Source organism: Sus scrofa, chromosome 13 (genome assembly GCF_054392235.1).
Source record: "Sus scrofa isolate SSC_HxYL_T2T_F1_AM1 chromosome 13, Sscrofa_HxYL_maternal_Yorkshire_Landrace_v2.0, whole genome shotgun sequence".
Classification (NCBI taxonomy): Eukaryota; Metazoa; Chordata; class Mammalia; order Artiodactyla; family Suidae; genus Sus; species Sus scrofa.
In genome coordinates, this window is record NC_139395.1 from 95,037,642 (window position 1) to 95,057,761 (window position 20,120).

The following is a 20,120-nucleotide window of genomic DNA, read 5'->3' on the forward strand; positions in this document are numbered from 1 at the left end:
GAACCTGTGCTCCAGCGCTCCAGTTGCGCCACAGCAGGAACTCCTAACGTTAGTTTATCTTTATCAAAAATAAAGATACCAGAGTTCTTGTTGTGTCACATCGGAAATGAATCTGACTAGTATCCACGCAGATGCGGGTCAATCCCTAGCCTTGCTCAGGAGGTTAAGGATCCAACACTGCCGTGAGCTGTAATGTAGATCAGAGACGCGGCTTGGATCCCATGTTGCTATGGCTATGGCTTAGGCTGGCAGCTGCAGCTCTGATTTGACCCTTAGTCTGGGAACTATCATATGCCTCGGGTGTGGCCACTGCCCAAAAAAAGCAAAAAAAAAAAAAAAAAAAAATCACACCAATTTGTTTGAGAAAGCAGTGTACATATACTACTGGACTCTCGTATTTCTTCTCTTTCATTATAAACAGTCTAACACAGTATTTCTAATAAAGCCTTTAAAAATTCCTACCTGTGTTTCATGATTCCAAACACACACACTGCCATTGTAAAGACTCGCCAACATCCATGGCTCTGTAGGATGCAAATCCACACTCTTAACTCTATCGGATCGAGCAGTTAGCTTTCTCTTGATATCGAGTCGCAGAGGCTAAGCACAAACAACATAAAAAACAAGTATTAAATTTTTATGCCAAATAAAACATGTTTGAGAACTTTAACAAAAACAGTGTATTAACATGCCTACAAAATAATTTGGCTTTTACTTCAGACACAGTCTCAAGTCTAAAGCACCTACTAATACACACACACACACACACACACACACACACAAAGAGTATTTAATATTTTTTAACTTAGGAGTTCCCGTCGTGGCGCAGTGGTTAACGAATCCGACTAGGAACCATGAGGTTGTGGGTTCGGTCCCTGCCCTTGCTCAGAGGGTTAACGATCCGGCATTGCCGTGAGCTGTGGTGTAGGTTGCAGACGCGGCTTGGATCCCGAGTTGCTGTGGCTCTAGTGTAGGCCGGCAGCTACAGCTCCGATTTGACCCCTAGACTGGGAACCTCCATATGCCGTGAGAGCAGCCCGAGAAAATGGCAAAAAGACAAAAAAAAAGAAAAAAAAGATAAAATTTTTTAATTTATAGCAGCAATTGTCAAACTTTTTGGTCTTAGGACATCTTTACAGTCTCAAAAACTTTTGAGAATGCTAAAAAGCTTCTGTTTATGCAAGTTTTATCTATTAATATTCACATTAAAAATTAAAATTGAGTCAACTTTAAAATATTAATATATTAATTCGTTCTTCAAATAACAAACTAAACCCATTATATGTTCACATAAATGCAATATTTTTATGAAAACTGCAGTTTCAAAAGAAATTTAGAGAGCAGAAATGTTTCACATTTTTGCAAAACTCTTTAAATTCTGACTTAAAAGAAGACAGCTGGTTTCTCATATATGCTTCAGCCCACTATATACTGTGATATTGTTTTGGTTGATGTATGTTTAATAAAAAAAAAAATCTGGCTCACAGATACAGAGAACAGATTGGTGGTTGCCAGAGGTGGGTGGAGAAGAGGGCAAAGTGTGTGAAGGGGGTCAAAGGGTACAAACTTCCAGCTATAAAGTAAGTCATGGAGATGTAATGTAGCGCATAGTGACCATAATTAATAATACAGTGTTGCATATTTGAAAGTTGCTAAGAAGAGTAGACCTTAAAAGTTCTCGTTATAAGAAAAAACACATTTCTGTAACCAAGTATGGTGACTGATGTTAACTAGACTTATTGTGGTAAGGTTTCACAATATATACAAATATGGAATCATTATATTTGTTATTTTGGCCTTGCCCATGGCATGCAGGGATTGAACCCACACCAGGAGTGTCCCAAGCCACAGCAGTGACTATGCCAGATCCTTAACCTGCTGAGCCACCACGGAACTCCTCAAATCATTATACTGTATACCTAAAACTAATATGTCAGAGCTCCTATATGGCTCAGCAGGTTAAGAACCCAAAACAGTGTCCATGAGGATGCAGGTTTGATCCCTGGCTTTGCTCAGTGGGTTAAGGATCTGGCATTGCCACAAGCTTCGGTCTAAGTTGCAGATGTGGCGTGGATCTACCGTTGCTGTGGCTGTGGTTAGGCTGGCAGCTGCAGTTCCAAATTGACCCCAGTCCAGGGACGCTGCAGGAGAGGCCGTAAAATGGGAAAAAAAAAAAGTCAATGATACCTCAGTTGTTTAAAAAAATTGAGTTCTTCAGAGAAAAATAGTAGATTTATTTTGGCAATATTAGTAAATGCTAGTCAATGTAACATGGGATTAATACAGGTTATATCCATGTCTGTTAAGGGCTTTGGAGCCAAACAGGAATGCTTATAACATTTTAATGGATTTAGGTTACGGGAACGAAACGGAAATTAGAACAACTTTAAACCAAAGCTAAAATACACTTTCCAGTCAGAAAATATTAGTTTAAAACTTTTTCAACCTGGATTCCTCATCTAAACCACCGAAAGAAAATGATCTATTGGAGTTCCCATCGTGGTGCAGTGGTTAACGAATCCGACTAGGAACCATGAGGTTGAGGGTTCGATCCCTGCCCTTGCTCAGAGGGTTAACGATCCGGCATTGCCGTGAGCTGTGGTGTACGTTGCAGACACGGCTCAGATCCCGCATTGCTGTGGCTCTGGTGTAGACCGGTGGCTACAGCTCTGATTGGACCCCTAGCCTGGGAACCTCCATATGCCAGGGAAGCGGCCCCAGAAAAGGCAAAAAGGCCAAAAAAAAAAAAAAGAAAAAGATCTATTTTCTCAATTCTCCGAACAATACCTCTTTAGGAGAAAAGCTAATTCAGTATATACATTGATGGCTGAGGGTAGTAGTCTTAATTCTCTCTTGGAAGTAGGTCTAAGTAAGACTTGTTTTAAAATGTTTCTCCTGGAGTTCCCGTCCTGGCTCAGTGGTTAATGAACTCAAGTTAAGGATCCAGCGTTGCCATGATCTGTGGTGGAGGTCACAGACGCAGCTCAGACCTGGCATTGCTGTGGCTGTGGCGTAGGCCGGTGGCTACAGCTCCAATTCATCCTCTAGCCTGGGAACCTCCATATGCCATAGATGTGTTCCTAAAAAGACAAAATAAAATAAAATGTTTCTCCTTCAACAGGTTTTAAACACAAACTAAAAGTTTATTTGGCGAGTGGAGTTACTATTTTTTTTTTTTTTTTTTTAGGGCCACACCTGTGGCATATGGAGGTTCCCAGGCTAGGAGTCTAATAGGAGCTGTAGCTGCTGGCCTACGCCACAGCCACAGCAACCCCAGATCCCAGCCACGTCTGTGACCTACACCACAGCTAACGGCAATGCCAGATCCTTAACCCACTGAGCAAGGCCAAGGGATCGAACCTACAACCTCATGGTTCCTAGTTGGATTTGTTTCCACTGCACCATGACAATGGGAACTCCTACTCTCAAATTTTTATTTTTGCAATCTTCTATGATGATCATGAATGGGACAGAAATTTAATGTTACTTTTCTATACAAATGAAGATTGCTATATAATTTCAGCAGAGATAATTTCCTGTGACAAACCAAGATCTCACAAGGCTTTTATTCACTGTTTTGGATCTCTATCAAATTTGGGTCTCTGACTTCTTCAAACCTTGTTCTTAGTTCTACACAGGCTCATTTATGGGCAAAAAGCTATACCTCTTACTTTCCTTTAAAAGATCCGAGTTCTCTGGCTCCTCCACAATCACCGCAAAAATGTTTCCACTGTCATACCTTTTTCTCCATCTCAAACTTTCCACTTTCAAGCCATCATCTTTACATTCCTTGCTGAAGCAGGACCTTTTACTTCATCTGTTTCTGAATTTTGCCCCATCAATTATCATCACAAATGTTAACTCCTTTTTTCTGGTATTTTCAGTGTCAACAAAGATGACATGTCTATTACAAGCCAGGAACACGGTGGGGGCTTTAATATAAGCCAAGCACAACTCATACTTTTCCTCTAGTAAGTGAGGAAATTGGACACTTACAAACTGTGTATATTTTACCATTAAAAAGTGTTTTAAATGACTGATTACTGATTAAAAATAATGCTTTAGGAAGGTGACCCAGAGGACTGAGCAACCCCAGTATAACTCCACACACCCCCCAATGCAATCTCAGTTTAAAAAGCACAGCCAAGAGCTCTTGCTGCATTTCTCCCAAGATTTTAGTGACTACTCTAAATGAGACATTGTACTGGGCACAGTGGAATACCAAGATGAATAAGGTACTCATAGTGTACCCTTAATTCTAAATGTCTCCTTGTATCTCCCAAAAGTTGGAAGCATTTAGGACTCGGCTTAAATGCCACTGCCACCAATAAGATTTTTCAGATTACCTTATCAGAAGTATCGTTTCTATGGGATCCTACAGAATTTAGCTTTACTTTTTTTTTCCTTTTTAAAATATTTTTTCTTTCTTTTCTTCTTTTTTTTTTTCCTTTTCAAGGCCACACCTGTGGCAAATGGAAGTTCCTGGGCTGGGAGTCAAATTGGAGCTGCAGCTGCAGGCCTACACCACAACCACAGCAATGCTGGATCAGAGCCACACCTGCAACCTACACAGCAGCTTGTGGCAACACCAGATCCTTAACCCACTGATCGAGGCCAGGAGCAACTGAACCAAACCCTATGGATTACCATGTCGGGTTCTTAATTCACTGAGCCACAATGGAACTCCAAGAATTTAGTTTTAACTTTTAACATCTGTGCACAGGTCTCTTTTTAGTTTCTAGAGTAGATTCTCCTTAAGGGCAGGGTCACTGTTTACTCATGTGTTTATGTCCACAGCACCTTATATTTGGGTATGGGGGTTTAAGGACAGAGAGTATAGTCCAGGGTCTAAAGAATTATGCTAGACTCAAACTTTACTTCCACCACTCACTTCAAACGTACAATAAAGGGCAACTTAACTTCTTTGAGGTTTGACATATGTAAACTATTGATTATTACCTACCTCTGTGTGTGATGAGAATTAAATTCCGTGTTAAGCACTTAGAACAGTGCCTGGCTTAATGTTACCACTCTGTAAACATTTATAACTCACTCTCCCAACTGCTGAGAGAATTAGGAGGCAAAGGTTTAAGCAAAATCCATGGCACATAGTAAACATTCTACACTACATAAGTGAATAAATAAATTCACATTTTGTGTCTTATATAAAAGATTTTAAAAGTGTTAGATAATTAACTATTTCATTATAAAAACACTTGGAAAAGTGTTTAAAAAGATTGGAAAAGAAAACTAAGATAGGCAGATGTGAGGGCTGTTTCCAAAAACCGTCTGTTGCTAAAAGCACAGCACACCCCAGAGCAGATCACTGGTAATATGAGGTGGTGAAATTGAGTATTGTTCAGGGGCTCTGGGGACCCAGGAAAGTTCAGGGATGAGGATGGAGGGTGCCTGTGAGTGAACCTTCTGAAATTTTATGCAACACTGTGTTTCTCTATGTATTCTTCTATAAGCATCCATAAAGTTTACCACTATCTCTAGGGAATCAACCTCTGTTGTAGTTAAAACTCTGCATCAATTAGCCTTAAACAAACTTTAATTTTTTTTTCTTTCTTTAACTGCAAGGTGAGGAACTTAGACTTCTTAATCCCTAAGGTCTTCAACCTCCAAAAATCTTTGCACCTGTGCTTCCTAACAAATGCAAAAAAGCAGGAAAACGTTTAAATACAAAATACTGACTCTCTTACATATTTTTGGAAAGGAATTCTCACGCTATTGTATTATTTTTCTTCTTAATATAACACTTTTGTGCAAAAGCATTTTAGAGCATATTTGGAGGTGATAAAAAATGCTGTCATTACAGCCATTCTTACCAGCTACTCCATTTGCAAATGTAGAAAAGCATGCCAACCAGTTTTATATACAATTCCCCAAGTCTTTTCTCCTTAAAACGTAAGCTGGGAATTTTAAATTCCACCTCTGATTCTCTATATACTTACTGGGGTGGGATGGAAGCGTGCCTGTTTAAGTTCGTAGTTTGTGGTCAGCACACACTATACCAGAACAAGCCCAACATGAGTGCAAAATCAGCTATCACCGTTTTAAAGGCAGAATGAGATAGTTTTGTCAAGGCCTTCTAAGGAAATCGACATTTTCGGTCTCCTGCTATTTCCCTACACCACGGACCCCGCTGCAGAGTTCAGAAGCTCTGGCGACGCCGTAACCACCGGAATCAGGGACCCCTCAATTCCAGCCATTACCTCTCCAAACCACCCATCACCTTCTCCCTCCCAGAATTCAAACTGGACCACGGCCCCGCAAGGCCTGAGGCGGCGGCCGCAGCGGGAGCCCAGGCTACTGCTGCTGGTCCCCAGGCCAGGAGCTCCAGGTAATGACCTGGGCCGCAGGAGTCCCGCTCCCTCCTGCAGGGCCTGGACCTACCATGGCTCCGTCGGTCCAAGTCCGGGCGTCCTCGCTTGCTACCGGCGAAGCAGTCCCAAGACAGACCCACCGAACCACTGACCCGCCGACGGACTGACGTGGAACTTCCGGGAGGAGTTCTCGCGATAGTAGAGGCCAGGGCCAGAGCGCCTGCGCAAAGCCGGCGCAGGGCTGACGTTTGCCAAGCCCCGCCCCAATTTCCTAGGCAACGTGGCCTCCAAACTGCCCCGGCAGACCTGGAGCCGCTGGAGCAAATTGGGGTGTGGCCTCTACTACTCTGCGCGGTGGTTTGGGTCTGCTGAGGGTGAATGAGAATCGGAAAACCGAGAGACAGAAAAGATGGGGGGATTCCCCTCCAGGCTTAGAGGAAACAACCCGACTGCTATCCATGAGGATGCAGGTTCGATCCCTGGTCTCGTTCAGTGGTTAAGGATCCCGCGTTTGCTGTGAGCTGTCTTGTAGGTACCAGACGGGGCTGGAATTGTGTGTGGAACCGCGCGTGGCTGTGGCGTAGGCCGGCAGCTATAGCTCCTATTGGACCCCTGACCTGGGATTTAAATATACCCGGAGGTGCGGCCCTAAAAAAAAAGTGACAAAAAAAGAAGAAAAAAAAAAATGGCAAAAAGCAGAATGTTTAATCCAAACGCTAATGGCTGGAGAAACTGCCCCTTGGTGTAATTTTGTCACAGGGGCTGAGCAGCGCTGTCAGGGCTCCTCTGAAGGAGTTAGAGGGAAGAAAGAAAGGCAGGCGAGGCTTCCAGCCCGCTGTGCCCTGGTGAGCCTGAGTACAAAGCCCAGAGAATTCTCTACTGGTGCACTGATTGAGGCTGGAAAGATGTGGCCTGAACTGCGGGCTGAGCTTCCCCTCGGAGGGTAGAAAAGAGCCTTCAGGCTCTGGATCTCCCCAGGAGATGGGAGTATCCGACGCTGCTTGCCCTGCTTTTATTGAGCACCGATCACGTTGTCCATGCTTTTGTTTCATTTTTTGGTAAAAATTTAACTTTTATTTTGCAGTGTTGTTCTTTCTTTTAGAAACTGGTTATTGATATTCAGCTGTATGCCAAACAGCCTTTTCTCTTAAATTTTCGCATCAGATCTGAATTATGTCCATTTTACTGATGAGAAAACTAAGGCTTAAAGAATTTAAGTGTCCAGGCCAAGGCCACATAGTAAATGGTAGAGGCAGAATTTGATACTGGACTAGTATGGAAGTCTTGTACTCTTTCTACTATACCAAAGTATATCTTCATTAAGGTAGTTGAACACTATAATAAGGACCTGCACCATAGGGGTTACAAAATTAAGTGCTAGAGCATTTGCCTACCACCACCTTCCTACATTCCACCTTTTAAAAATAAATTATTTCAACTTAATTTTTTAAACACCACAGGCCTAATAACACTTGCCCTCTTGCTGCATATAAATGTATAAATGGGAGTTCCCACTGTGGTGCAGCAGAAACGAACCCAGCTAGTATCCAAGAGGATGATGGTTGGATCCCTGGCTTCCTCCAGTGGGTTAAGGATCCTGTGTTGCCCTGAGCTGTGGTGTAGGTCACAGACTCAGATGATCTGGGGTGGCTGTGGCTGTGGTATAGACTGGCGGCTGCAGCTCCGATTTGACCCCAAGCCTGGGAACTTCCACATGTCCCAGGTACAGCCCTAAAAAGCAAAAATTAAAAAAAGAATAAACGTATACCTCAGGCCTGAGAGTAGCCTTGGGGATTTTTTTAGACCTCTGCATTAAAAAGAAACACACATACACGTGTGACATTCAAAGAGAGACAGAGACTCTGCATCAGGTAATTTGGCTTTTAGCAGGAGTCTTGTCACCATTGTAATCTCTTTGTGGGTTTTAGTTTTCCTTACCTTAAAAAAAATTAGGTTGGGAGTTCCCATCGTGGCGCAGTGGTTAACGAATCCGACTAGGAACCATGAGGTTGCGGGTTCGGTCCCTGCCCTTGCTCAGTGGGTTAACGATCCGGCGTTGCTGTGAGCTGTGGTGTAGGTTGCAGACGTGGCTCGGATCTGGCTTTGCTGTGGCTCTGGTGTAGGCCAGTGGCTACAGCTCTGATTCGACCCCTAGCCTGGGAACCTCCATATGCCGCGGGAGCGGCCCAAAGAAATAGCAAAAAGACCAAAAAAAAAAAAAAAAAAAAATTAGGTTGAATAATTTTTAAAGATTCTTCCATTTCTACTATTCTGTGCTTCTATCATGTTCAACAGTAGAAAGAAGAGTGGGTCTGGAACTGGATTTTAGTGCCAGCAGTGTGATCTTACATAAGTTGAGACAAATAATTGAATACTTTGTTTATGCTATGGAGTGATTGAGGATCACAAGAGTTAGTTGAAAATTTTGCAAATGTGAACTATACCTAATCTGCTTGTATACTGTAACTTCCAAGATTTCTGATTTCTGGATACCTTTGCCCTTGAGAGAGTATCTTCAGACTTGGCACTGTAACAAGTAATACAAAATAAAATGATATCTCTGTTCTCAAAAAACTTGGTGGGGGATAACTTAAACCCTTGTACATTACTAGGCACCCAAGGATTTACCTAATTGGTACTGATGAGGGGCTGAGCCTCCAAGTATCACACTCACTCTGACCGTATGTTTTCTTATTTTTCCACAGCAATTAACCAACATTAAATTCTGCAGTTGTGCCTTGTAAATTCATTCTTCTTTCAACCACTGAATAGTGAATTTGTACTGTATCCAAGCACTATATTAGGTGCTGCCTGAAGATTATACCTATAAAAATTTAGTCTTGGATTTAGGTTGAAAGAAATTTCACTTTAAAGAAATAACATTCTCAAATACGAACTAATGCATAAAATAACATCAAATATATGTGTGTATATTCCTGTGTGTTCAACTGTGGGCTTAAAATGAAAACTTTTGTTTTCTCTTTGGTTTAAGAGAAGACTAGAAGGTTAGAAAAATAACTCTGGGGAAGAAAAGAAATACTGATAATCTTAGCAAATTGATAAAGGGTTTCCCAAGAGGTTGGTTGATTGCAATTGACCAACAGATCTCAAAGTCTTACCTGGTCAATTTCTAGGATGACTGTTTCAACTCTGACTTTCTGCTGCTGCTGGGAGAATTCTAAGTGGAAGTTCAGCCAGCAGTGCCTCTATCAGTACCCTACATACATACTTCCCTCTCTATTCTATTCCCACCACTTCATGAGAAGTTGAGGAAGTGAAAATAATTCCTTGAGGAAAAGTGTAGTTGGTATTTTTAAAAAATAGGATATCCCTTGTGGTGCAGTGAGTTATATATCCAACATTGTCACTGCAGCAGCCTGGGTCACTTCTGCATGCTACAGATGCAGCCAAAAAAAACAACAAAAAAATGCCCCATCACTTAGCAAAGTGTTGAGTAGGAGAATGAATGAGAAACTAGTTTCTTCCCTCAAAGGGATTGCAACTCATGAGACGTACCTATAAACAACTCAGGATAAAATACCCAGCTGGGGAAATAAGTATCATAAAGGAGGCAGAATCTGAGCTGGACCTTTGGACCGCAAAATGTCCAGTTTGCTTGGAGAATGGTAATCATTCTGGAGGGCAGTGAGGGAGAAGGGCAGAAAGGAAGGATAGGGCTAAAAATCTGAAAATCTGCTTAAATAGGAATTGGTCTCTGATTCAGTAAGTAGTTGGGAACAATTAAGCCAGAAAATGTATTCATATATGCACTCTATAAGATTTATCTTTTGGTGACGTATGAAAAATGGATTGGAACAGTGAGATACTCTACAAATTTGGGGTATGTGAGTGTGGAAATAACTACTAAATGCGTAGGTTTCTTTGAATGTCCCCTTCTGTACCCAGCATTGAAATATACACTTTGCATTCTGCAATTTGAATAGTGATACTAAAAGAAAGTCATTATTTTCTTCAACTTACAGATGAGAAACTGATGCCCAAATGGGTTAAGTGCTATATTCCATGCCACAGTGCTCAAGAGTTGATGACATACTTGAGATCTGAACCCAAGCTTATCTCTAGAATGAATGCTCTTTTTATTGGACCCTGGGTTCTTCCTTTTTCACTAAGAAGCTAGAATCAATAGAACATACAAATAATTTGAGTTTGTTTTATGAGTTAAGTGATTTGGAGGCTCCCTAATGCTAATGTTTTGAATCTAGTGAACTTAGAGAAATATCTTTAATTAAAGGAAGAATTGAAGCCAGTAAATGACACAGAAAAGGAACAATTAGAATGAGACAACTAGGGAAACTGTATGCCACAGAAGGAAAGAGATGGTGAACATAGAGTGACTAGCAGTCTAGATGGCTTTAGAGAACTTAAGAAAACATAGTATTTGGGGGGAGAAAAAAAAAACCATTGCCAACAAATGAAATGATTATGAGGACAATAGTAACCTTGAATTTTTTCTTTTTTTCAGTTGAGTAATGCTAGGGGAAGCAGGTTTGCAGGGATTAAGAAATGATTGGATGACAAAGACACTTACCAAAAGTTTAGTGGTGAAAAGGCAAATGTTGACGTCCCACTGAAAGTGGATTGATTGTCCCTGTATCTGGGGTGTAGTTGACATGAATTAGCTCATGATAACATTCTGAATGGATGTGTGCCACTGCATGGGCCCTGGCAGTATGAGTGGGAGCTAGTCAAGAGGGTACATGCAGGGCATTTTAAGTGGAGGGAATTGAGAGTTCGATTTTCCCAGAGAACTGAAAGTAGTTTAACATGTTTGGGCCAGAGACTAAAAAGGGGGAGGACTGAGAAATGGGGCTGGAAAGATAGATGAAGCTCAGCCCGTGAAAGCCCATGATTGCCAGTTTAAGAAGTCTGGACTTTATCCTGAAGGCTCTAGGGAACCATTGAAGAATGTTAAGTAGGGTAATCTTCATGCTCTATTACTGATTCATCATTGCATGTCAGCTACTTTCCCTATTAAAGGAAATGTTAAGGTTCTCAGCTGGATTTCTGCATGAAGTGAATGAAAGTGAGAGTTTTGACCACATAATCACATACTGACCATGGCGAGACTAAACTGAGTTGGAGAACCACTGACTTGTCTACCAAGAAGAATGAAGCTTATGGTTGCCTGACGCTTAGAGGCAAACCTTTGACTGACTGCAACAGCTTTGATCGACTACAATGTGCTATGCACTTCATATGATTAACTTCTAGGAATTTAAAATTTGTTAACTTTGCTCCACAGGAGTTTGCTGTGGGATTCAACATAGAAGGAATATTTACTTGTGTTTACCTGAAAGTGTAGATATCCAGATTGTCACTCATGTTTTTGACATGAGTACAATTTTACCTTCTTAAAATTTTCACTGAGGATTTCCCACTGCAGCACAATGGGATCGTGGCATCTCTAGCACCAGGACACAGGTTTGATCCCTGGCCCAGCATGGTGGATTGAAGGATCTGGCATTGCCACAGCACTGTGGTGTAGATCTGATCCCGGGCCCTGGAACTCCATATGCAGCAGAATGGCCAAAAAAGAAGAAAAAAATTGCATTAACTGCATATCTCTTTAATAAACATATTTAGAGGAGGCAGAGTTTAAAATGAGCTTTGAATGAAATGGAGGGGGAATTGCTGGACAATTGTAAATATGGCAGTAGAGTTTTGGGAGCTTGTCATTTAGTGACCTCCATAGCAGTCCATACATTGGACATTCTATATCCAGCTCTTCACATATATGGTGCTAAGACCACCAGTGATAAGTCATGACCAACAGGTTCTGGAGGCTTCTTTGACTCAGGGTTGTCTTGTAGAGTGATTCTCTGGGTCTCAACTTCATTACCTACAAAATAATGTTGAAAAAAAGAGAACTTTAAAAGTCCCCTCAAGGAGTTCCCGTTGTGGCTCAGCAGAAATGATCTGACTAGCATCCATGAGGATGAGGGTTCAATCCCTGGCCTTGCTCAGTGGGTTAAGGATCTGACATTGCCGTGAGCTCTGGGGTAGATCGGATCCAGCATTGCTGTGGCTGTGGCGTAGGACGGCAGCTATAGCTCCAATTCGACCCCTAGCCTGGGAACCTCCATATGTCGCAGATGCGGCCCTAAAAAGACAAAAAACAAAAAATAATAAAATTTCCCTTCTGCTCCAAGCTTCTTTAGAATTTTGAGTCTGTGATTGTATATTCTTGTCAAATGAAGTGATCAAGGGGAGTGGCTGCAGGATATATTAATAGACTTTTGTTTGTTTGTTTGTTTTGCTTCATTCATGCACCAATGAGGTAGTTCTCCCCGCATATTTCACAGCATGCATTGCTCTTTTTCTCCAGAAGCCACCTTAAATCAGCAAGTTTTTGTTGAGGCTTTCTTACACTTGGAACAATTCTGGGTAAACTGGAGGGTCCTGGGGCTTGGGGCAAGGAGCCTGGTGGCTGTGAGGTGACCAGAAGCATAGGCCCAAGTGTGGATGGTATGCAGAGTTCTAGGGGAACATTCTCTGACAACCAATGTTTAACTTTCCAGAGAAAAGATTTTACACAGTTTTATATAAGCAAATTGATAGGTTTAGAGCAATTATGTTTCATTAAGAATTATGTCCTTATAAGTGATAGTGCTGCATGTAAACAAATGAATAATAATGACAAATAGCCTGGATATCTGGCATATAGCTGTTACCTTTAAATCAATGGAAAAAAATTTTTAATGTGGAAGTGAAATATTTGGAGTGACAAGGCACTGCACAGTATAATCTCCATCAAATTGCCTTATTCTACTTTCTTCTAAAGAAGTTGTCAGCTCAAGTTGATCTAAGGGCATTACTGAATTTGAATTCGAATGTAGTTTAAGCCCCAAGTTTTAAAAATGAAGTCCTTGGGCTCAGAACTGATATGCTTTTGTACTGGAGATGATACTCCAAATCATATTGCGCTGCACTGCCACAGGACTTTTCATGTGATGTTACAGCAACTTCACATTGATGGTACTTGATCCAGTCACTAAAATCCAAATACTGGAAGAAGAAATTGTTTCTTTTGCTAAATATGGCCATACCTTGGTGACTCAGACATTGACAATGAATACAGAAATAATTTTATCCAAAGAAGCTTTATATATACAGCAAATGTTAGTTAATTGGGTTTTTATATATATCCCAATTTTATGTGTATATATATACATACATATATATATCTCCATTAAACATACATACACATATAGGTAAAGTCAATATCTGAGGAAGATGGAAGAAGATTACAGGTGCTTTTGTTTATTTATATTTTCTACCTTTTCTATTATAACCATATATTGTGTAATAAAGAATATAAATTATTATTTATATGTATGCAAATATAAAATGTAGCAAAGGAGCTTGTTATTTTAAGATTAGTTTTAATCTGACTATAAAACAAAGACATACCTTTTATTTTCTGCATAAATCTGGATTTTCATTTTATAAAGCCCATTTGAGGTGCAGCAAAATGATATAGTCACATCCAAGAGTGAGCAGTGTGCCAAAGAAGAGTATACAACACCTGAGTGAGGGTTACAGGGGAACTAAGAGCCAGGTTTTGAGAAAGGAAGTTATTCTATGGATTTTTGGTTAAGATGTATTCCTCGTAGAACTACACAAGGAAGCAGCTTTGTTGAAAGGTTTAAAGTTGCAAGGGGGAGAGGCGAGACCATGATCAGGGAGCAGGAAGGATGAGACCCACTAAGGAGCCTGGTGGAAGGGCTGAAGGGGCTTGTGTTCAGCTGGTATGAACTAGTAGCCAAAACATGTATTAAAATAGCAGTTGTTGGATAGTTGCTTCCTTGACTGTCTCCACTATCCTGGCAGATCAGGTCTCTCCCCTGAGTTTCTCCGTATTCTAGCCACTAAGGGGTAACAACTGACACTTCCAGGGGCCCCCAGGACCCTAACCTTGTGCAACGGTTAGCATCTAGTCTGACATTAGCTATCTCTTCTGATTGATGAGTGCTGGTGCCTTAGCATTGTTAAATATTTTGAGTATCAACCCTGATCATAAGGTAAGGATATTGAACAGGTCCTTGATGCATCTGTAGATGAGGAATAAGCGAAAGGAGAAAGCAGGCATTTTACACCAACAAGCTGTCTTCACAGTAGGGCGAATTATAAGGTAAGCCTGGTTGGTCTGAGGCAGCCACTTCCAACCTCTCAGGTACCCCCTTCTCCCTTTCCCACCAACTCTGTGACATTACAGAGCCTTGTTCTATGATGTCCTCAAACACTGGACTGATAAACCCATCACCTGGCCCGTCACTTTAAAGTGCAATCAATCAATATGAGTTTTATCAAAGCCTCTTTCAGAGTATCCAGAATTTTATAGGGGATCGCACTCAAGGAAATGGGAACAAGTTCTTTTTTTTTTTTTTTTTTTTTTTTTTTTTGTCTTTTATCTTTTTAGGGCCACACCTGCAGCACATGGAGGTTCCCAGGCCAGGGGTCTAGTCGGAGCTGTAGCTTCAGGCCTACGCCATAGCCACAGCAACACGGCATCCGAGCCACGTCTGCAACCTACACCAATGCCAGATCCTTAACCCACTGAGCAAGGCCAGGGATTGAACCTGCGTCCTCATGGATACTAGTCAGATTCATTAACTACTGAGCCACAATGGGAACTCCCCCAGTTCATTTTTGAATGGTATTTTTTTATGCTTGCGTAGAATTCTAGGTTAGCACTAATTTTCTTTGAGCACATTAAAGCCATATCAGGCTACATTTTCTGAATTGATGTTAAAACTCTGTTGTCAATTCCTTTTTTGAAGGTAATCTTTTTTTCTCTGCTTGCTTTAAGATTTTCTCTATGCCTTGGTTTTCTGCAGTTTCCTTATGAGTTGTTTAGGCATGGGTTTTATTTTATTCTGCTTGGAATCCATTGAGTCCCCTATCTGTGAATAGGTGTCTTTCATCTGTAAATTTCTCAATCTCTGTCCTATTCCCTCTTTCATCTCTTCCTGGCATGCCAGTGTTAGAATTTTGTACCCCGTTCTCCACATCTCCTACACACTTTTGGGTATTTCCCCCATTCTCGTCTCTCATTCCTGCATTCTGCGTGAGATCTTCTGCACAGCTCACCATTTCTCCCTTACCTTGTCAGTCTGTTGCAAATGTTCTCATTGAGCTTTACACTGCAGTTACTGTATTTTTAGTTTGGTTCTTTTTTCATATATGGTATGTACCTTTTCATAGTCTCCTTATAGTTATTTTCAAGGTTGTCATATATTTCTATAAACGTGGAAACCTTGGTTTTTAAGACTGGCTCTAATAGTTAAAGGCTCTGTGGGTCCATTTCTTCTGTTGTTTTGTTAGTTCTCATTCCCTGGATGCTTAGTTATCTTTGATTGGATAACTGGTCACTGTCCTTCAATTATTTATGCGGGTGTTCTGAAACCTAGCTTGGAGGTACCCCCCTCCTGAGAGGCTTTATTTTGGTTTCACCAGGTACCTGGTAACAATAACAGTCAAGATCTGGTCACACCAAGTTCTTACCTTAAACACCTTTGGCCCACCCAGGCTAAGTGTACACACAGTACAGATCCATAGCAGGGTGTTCTGTGGTTATAGTATATTGAAGACTTCTTGTTTCTTCTTGTTTCCTTTTCATTATTTTGCCTTGCTTATTGCCGTGGAAGGCTTTCCTGCAGTTCCCTGAGGTTGAGGGGTAGGGGAGGCAGATTTACATCTGGTTTCTCCTCAATCTGTGTGTGTATTCATTTGGGAAAATGTCCTCTGAGGCTCTTCAGCTTCTGTGGGTCTCAGGCCTTGACCTGTGCCCATCCAGACCCTAGTGGCCACAGCAGTAATGACAAATGATCTTTGGGGTTTTGATCACCCAACGGTCTTTTTACCATTTTCAGAAGAGGCTCTCATCCAGATATTGACCTGGGAGTTCTTTATTGTATTTTTCAAATCTTTGATTATTTTGAGGTAGTGGTGTTTATTTAAGTCTATTTTAGTGGGATTTGTTGTCGTTTTCAGCAAGAGTGTTGATCTGAATAACCTAGCTTGCTATTAACAGAAACCAGAAGCCTCTAGGGAGTTTATAATTGGTTCTTAATGAAGGCATTTTGAGCGAGAAAACAATAATGATGATAAGTTATCCTGACTTAGGATGGAGCAAACAGATCTAGGTGAAATCAGCATGGAGCTGCATTACAGGATAGTAGGACACACCAATGCTACACTTTTAAAGGAGGTGAGACAAAGACAGCCCTTGGCAGTGTCCCTGAAAATTGACCCCACGTGGAAGGATAACATTTTGACATATCGGGTGAGGATTTTCCCCATGTTCCTTCATGTGCCTCTTTTCTCCCAGCATCTCTTCGCCTTGACTCTCCAACAGCCTCTGTTCAATCATTTGTCTCAAGTTCTCCCTCCATTCTCCCCACCACTGCTGCTTCCCTGACCTGGATCAGAATATGAGGGAAAGGTACACAGCATTACTAGTCTTCCCAGGTCAGAGCAAAGTATTCTCCCAGGGGGGAAAAAGGATATACACATATAGTTTTTCATACAATTTCAAAACTTCACAGAACCCATGTAAAAAATCCAAGCACCAAGTCAATGACGCTGACAACGCAAATTCAATAAGCATTTCCTGACGCCCTTATATGCTAGGCATCACATAGAATTCTAGACCTAGAGAAAAAAAACACCCTCCCTATCCTAAAAGTTCTTGAGTTTATTGTGATAGTGTAGTAAAAACATTGTCTTCACAAACATACCCAGGGCAATTAGTTTTTGAAGAGATTTTATACAATTATTTTTCCTGCTCAAAAACAAAAAACAAACAAAAACACCCAGGAACTCCTGTCGTGGCTCAGCGGTAACAAATCCAACTAGTATCCCTAAGGACAGAAGTTCGATCTCTGGCCTCATTCAGGGGTTCAGGATCTGGCATTATGTGCTTAGGTCGCAGGTGTGGCTCAGATCCACAGTGTTGCTATGAGCTGTGGTGTATGCCAGCAGCTGCAACTTGGTTTCAACCCCTAGCCTGGGCACTTCCATATGCTGCAAGCGCAGCCCTAAAAACAAACAAACAAACAAACAAACAAAAACAGGAAGATTAGATGCATATATATTCCAATCATAGCAAAAAGAACAGGGGGCTAGCTACAGATGTTAGTGGCTTATAGCCACATGGCTAAATAAGAATGAAGGACACAGTGCAGTTGTCACCCTGCAGGTAATAGTGGTGCTTACACAAAAGCCATGTTCCCATAGGGAACTGGGACCAATGGCAGTGGTAAGAGGGCATCCGTGGGACACTAATGAGAAGGGCAAGGTATACACAGACCCTAAGAGCCCTGGATAAGGATGGACATCAATCTCGTATTTGATTAAGGTGAGCAGACAGAAAGACGAGAAATTTAGTCACACCTTCCAACAGTCAAAATTATAGTGAAGAAGGGTTCCCTTGTGGTGCAGAGGGTTAAGGATGCAGCATCGTCACAGCAGCAGCTCAGGTTCAGTCTGCTATGGCAAGATCCCCTGCCCAGGGAACTTCCACATGCCGTAGGAGTGAACGGCCAAAAACAAAAACAAAAACAAAAGATAACAGTGAAGAGGGCTCTTAACGCAAACTTAGAACATTTTCAGATCAGATATGCCCCCCATCTTATCCCTTAGCACCCTCACTGCAACTTACTGAAAGGTTAGCATGTTCACCAAAACTCTGAGTAGAACTCACCAGTAAGTTAAGACAGGGTGAGTTCCTTAGTCTGTGACTACATGGTGAAATTGCATCATACATTTAAATTTACACAAATTCAGCTCTTTGAACTTAGAAATAAATAATTTAAATAATATTTGCAGTACCTCTCTCCTCTTGGAATGAACACAACATTCAAGTAAATCTGCTGTTCCTTTCAAACACCTCAGCTCCTTTTTACCTCCTGTGATGAGATCCTATTCTCTCACTGGATGAGATGCTGGGGTTTGAAAACAGATGATTTTCCTATCACCTGTCCTTAAATGCAATCCATCTGTGGATACTTAACCCAGCAATCAGGAATCAAAGTGGAAAATGGCTGTGTTAGATTTATGGCAAGTCCTCATGTCTGTTTCCAGCATAGTTCTTTCCTAAGGAGGTGTTTAAGAGTTATTTCATCATGATTTTGTATAATACGCTAAATGCAGAATCCAAACTTTGCTTGTGTGAATCTGTCTTAAGTGCAAAACCTCTCCTTTTTTGTTGAGAAAGTGCAATTTAGACAACTAAGCAGCACATTTAGTTTGCTTCACAATCATTGGCCATGGAGAATTTAGTTTGACATTTTAATTCGATGGCACTTTATAGAAGACCTACTGTGTGCAAGGCATTGTTAGGTCTGCTGGGGATACGGTGAAGATTCCTGCTCTCTAATAGCCTTCACTGCCTGTGCTGAGCTCCACGAAGGAGGTGAAAGACAAAATTAAAAGGAGGAAGGTGGGATTCCGTCTGCCTTGGGAGACTGAAGAAGGCTTCTTGGAGGAGGTAACACTTAAAAATGGGCCAGATTGCAGCTAATGAGTAGTAACAACCATTGGCCACATGTCACAGAGTGAGGCACTTCATCCAACAGTCCTGAAAGTACTTCCATTTATAAATGAGAAATCTGGTGGTGACAGAGGTTAAATAACTTGCTCAAGATCACAATATGTGAAAGAGCTGGGTCTCAAAGCCACATGGGTGTTATAAGGAACAGCTCCACCTGTTACAAGGGTAAAGTTGACCTAACGAGGACCCAGAATACTTGATGATAAAAAAAGCACTCAGCAAATGTTAGTTCCCTTCTCCTCTTTCTGTGTTGTATCTCTATATTGTAGCTCAGAAGCAAATGTTTAATAAAAGGGCCAAGAAGAAGTGAGCTGGAGGATGGGACTGAGGTGTGTAGGGCAGGAAACTGGTGCAAATCACTGGGGCCTGGCAGTCTCAAAGAGGAACCAGGGCAAATCCCATGTAAAGGCTGCTTTAGGTCTTCGCAAGGATACCCAAACCTACTGTCTATAGATATTATTGATCTCCAGGAAAAAATACACACTAATATGTGGTGTGAATATATATACATAATATATATACACATACATAATATATATATACACATATATGTATATAGTTGGATATTGCATGAGAGTAGCTTTTTTTATTTTTTACTAACTTACCTTCAGTGAGCATGATTGCTTGGCTGCACTGGATCCCCTTTCTGTGTGGAGAACTTCCCCATCCCCTGGCAGCTTGAGCTTGAACATGGCCATGTGGCCTCAGTACAAACTGTAAGGTGCTGCTGTCCAAGCTGAATCTTGAGAGACTAGTCAGCTGGTGATAACTCAGTAGAGTCAGCAGCATAGAGGGCATGCCCAGGGGGATGAAGTGCAGCATTGCCAACAGACAGGATGCGGGACCGTGATGCCTATAGTGCTCATGGCGCTGTGCCACACATACGGATACTTGGTGGGATCCTAAAATGCATCTGGTACAGACCTAGAGTTGGTGTCTACATTTTCAGTCAAGAATGCTGCCTAGTACAGTAGCCAGTATCCTGGCCACAAACAAAAGATGATATGATGCTCTCAACCATAGCTTTCTGCAACCTGTAAGAAATCCCTAAATGTCACTGTAATTTTAATGACAGCCAAAGCCAATTTGGGATAGCAAGTAGCTATTCCAAATCAGCCCTGGGTTTGGTTATCATTTATGGAAATAATGCTCTTTTCTTAGATATATGGGTGGCAAGGCCTGAATCATCATCGAGCCAGGCCTGAGCCTTGGCTCTG

At 41.5% G+C, this 20,120-nt stretch overlaps 1 protein-coding gene across 1 annotated transcript in view; it reads right to left on the bottom strand.

The window, feature by feature from the left end:
• The window catches only part of COPB2 (COPI coat complex subunit beta 2), a 36,822-nt gene extending 30,314 nt beyond the window's left edge, over positions 1 to 6,508 (bottom strand). The window contains exons 1-2 of the mRNA XM_005669884.4: positions 6,400 to 6,508; positions 463 to 600 (exon numbers count right to left, since the gene is read on the bottom strand). Of these exons, the coding sequence (XP_005669941.1) occupies positions 463 to 600; positions 6,400 to 6,402 (141 nt within the window). The 5' untranslated portion in view covers positions 6,403 to 6,508. The remainder of the gene's footprint in view (positions 1 to 462; positions 601 to 6,399) is intronic.
• Between the last annotated feature and the right edge of the window lie 13,612 nt (positions 6,509 to 20,120).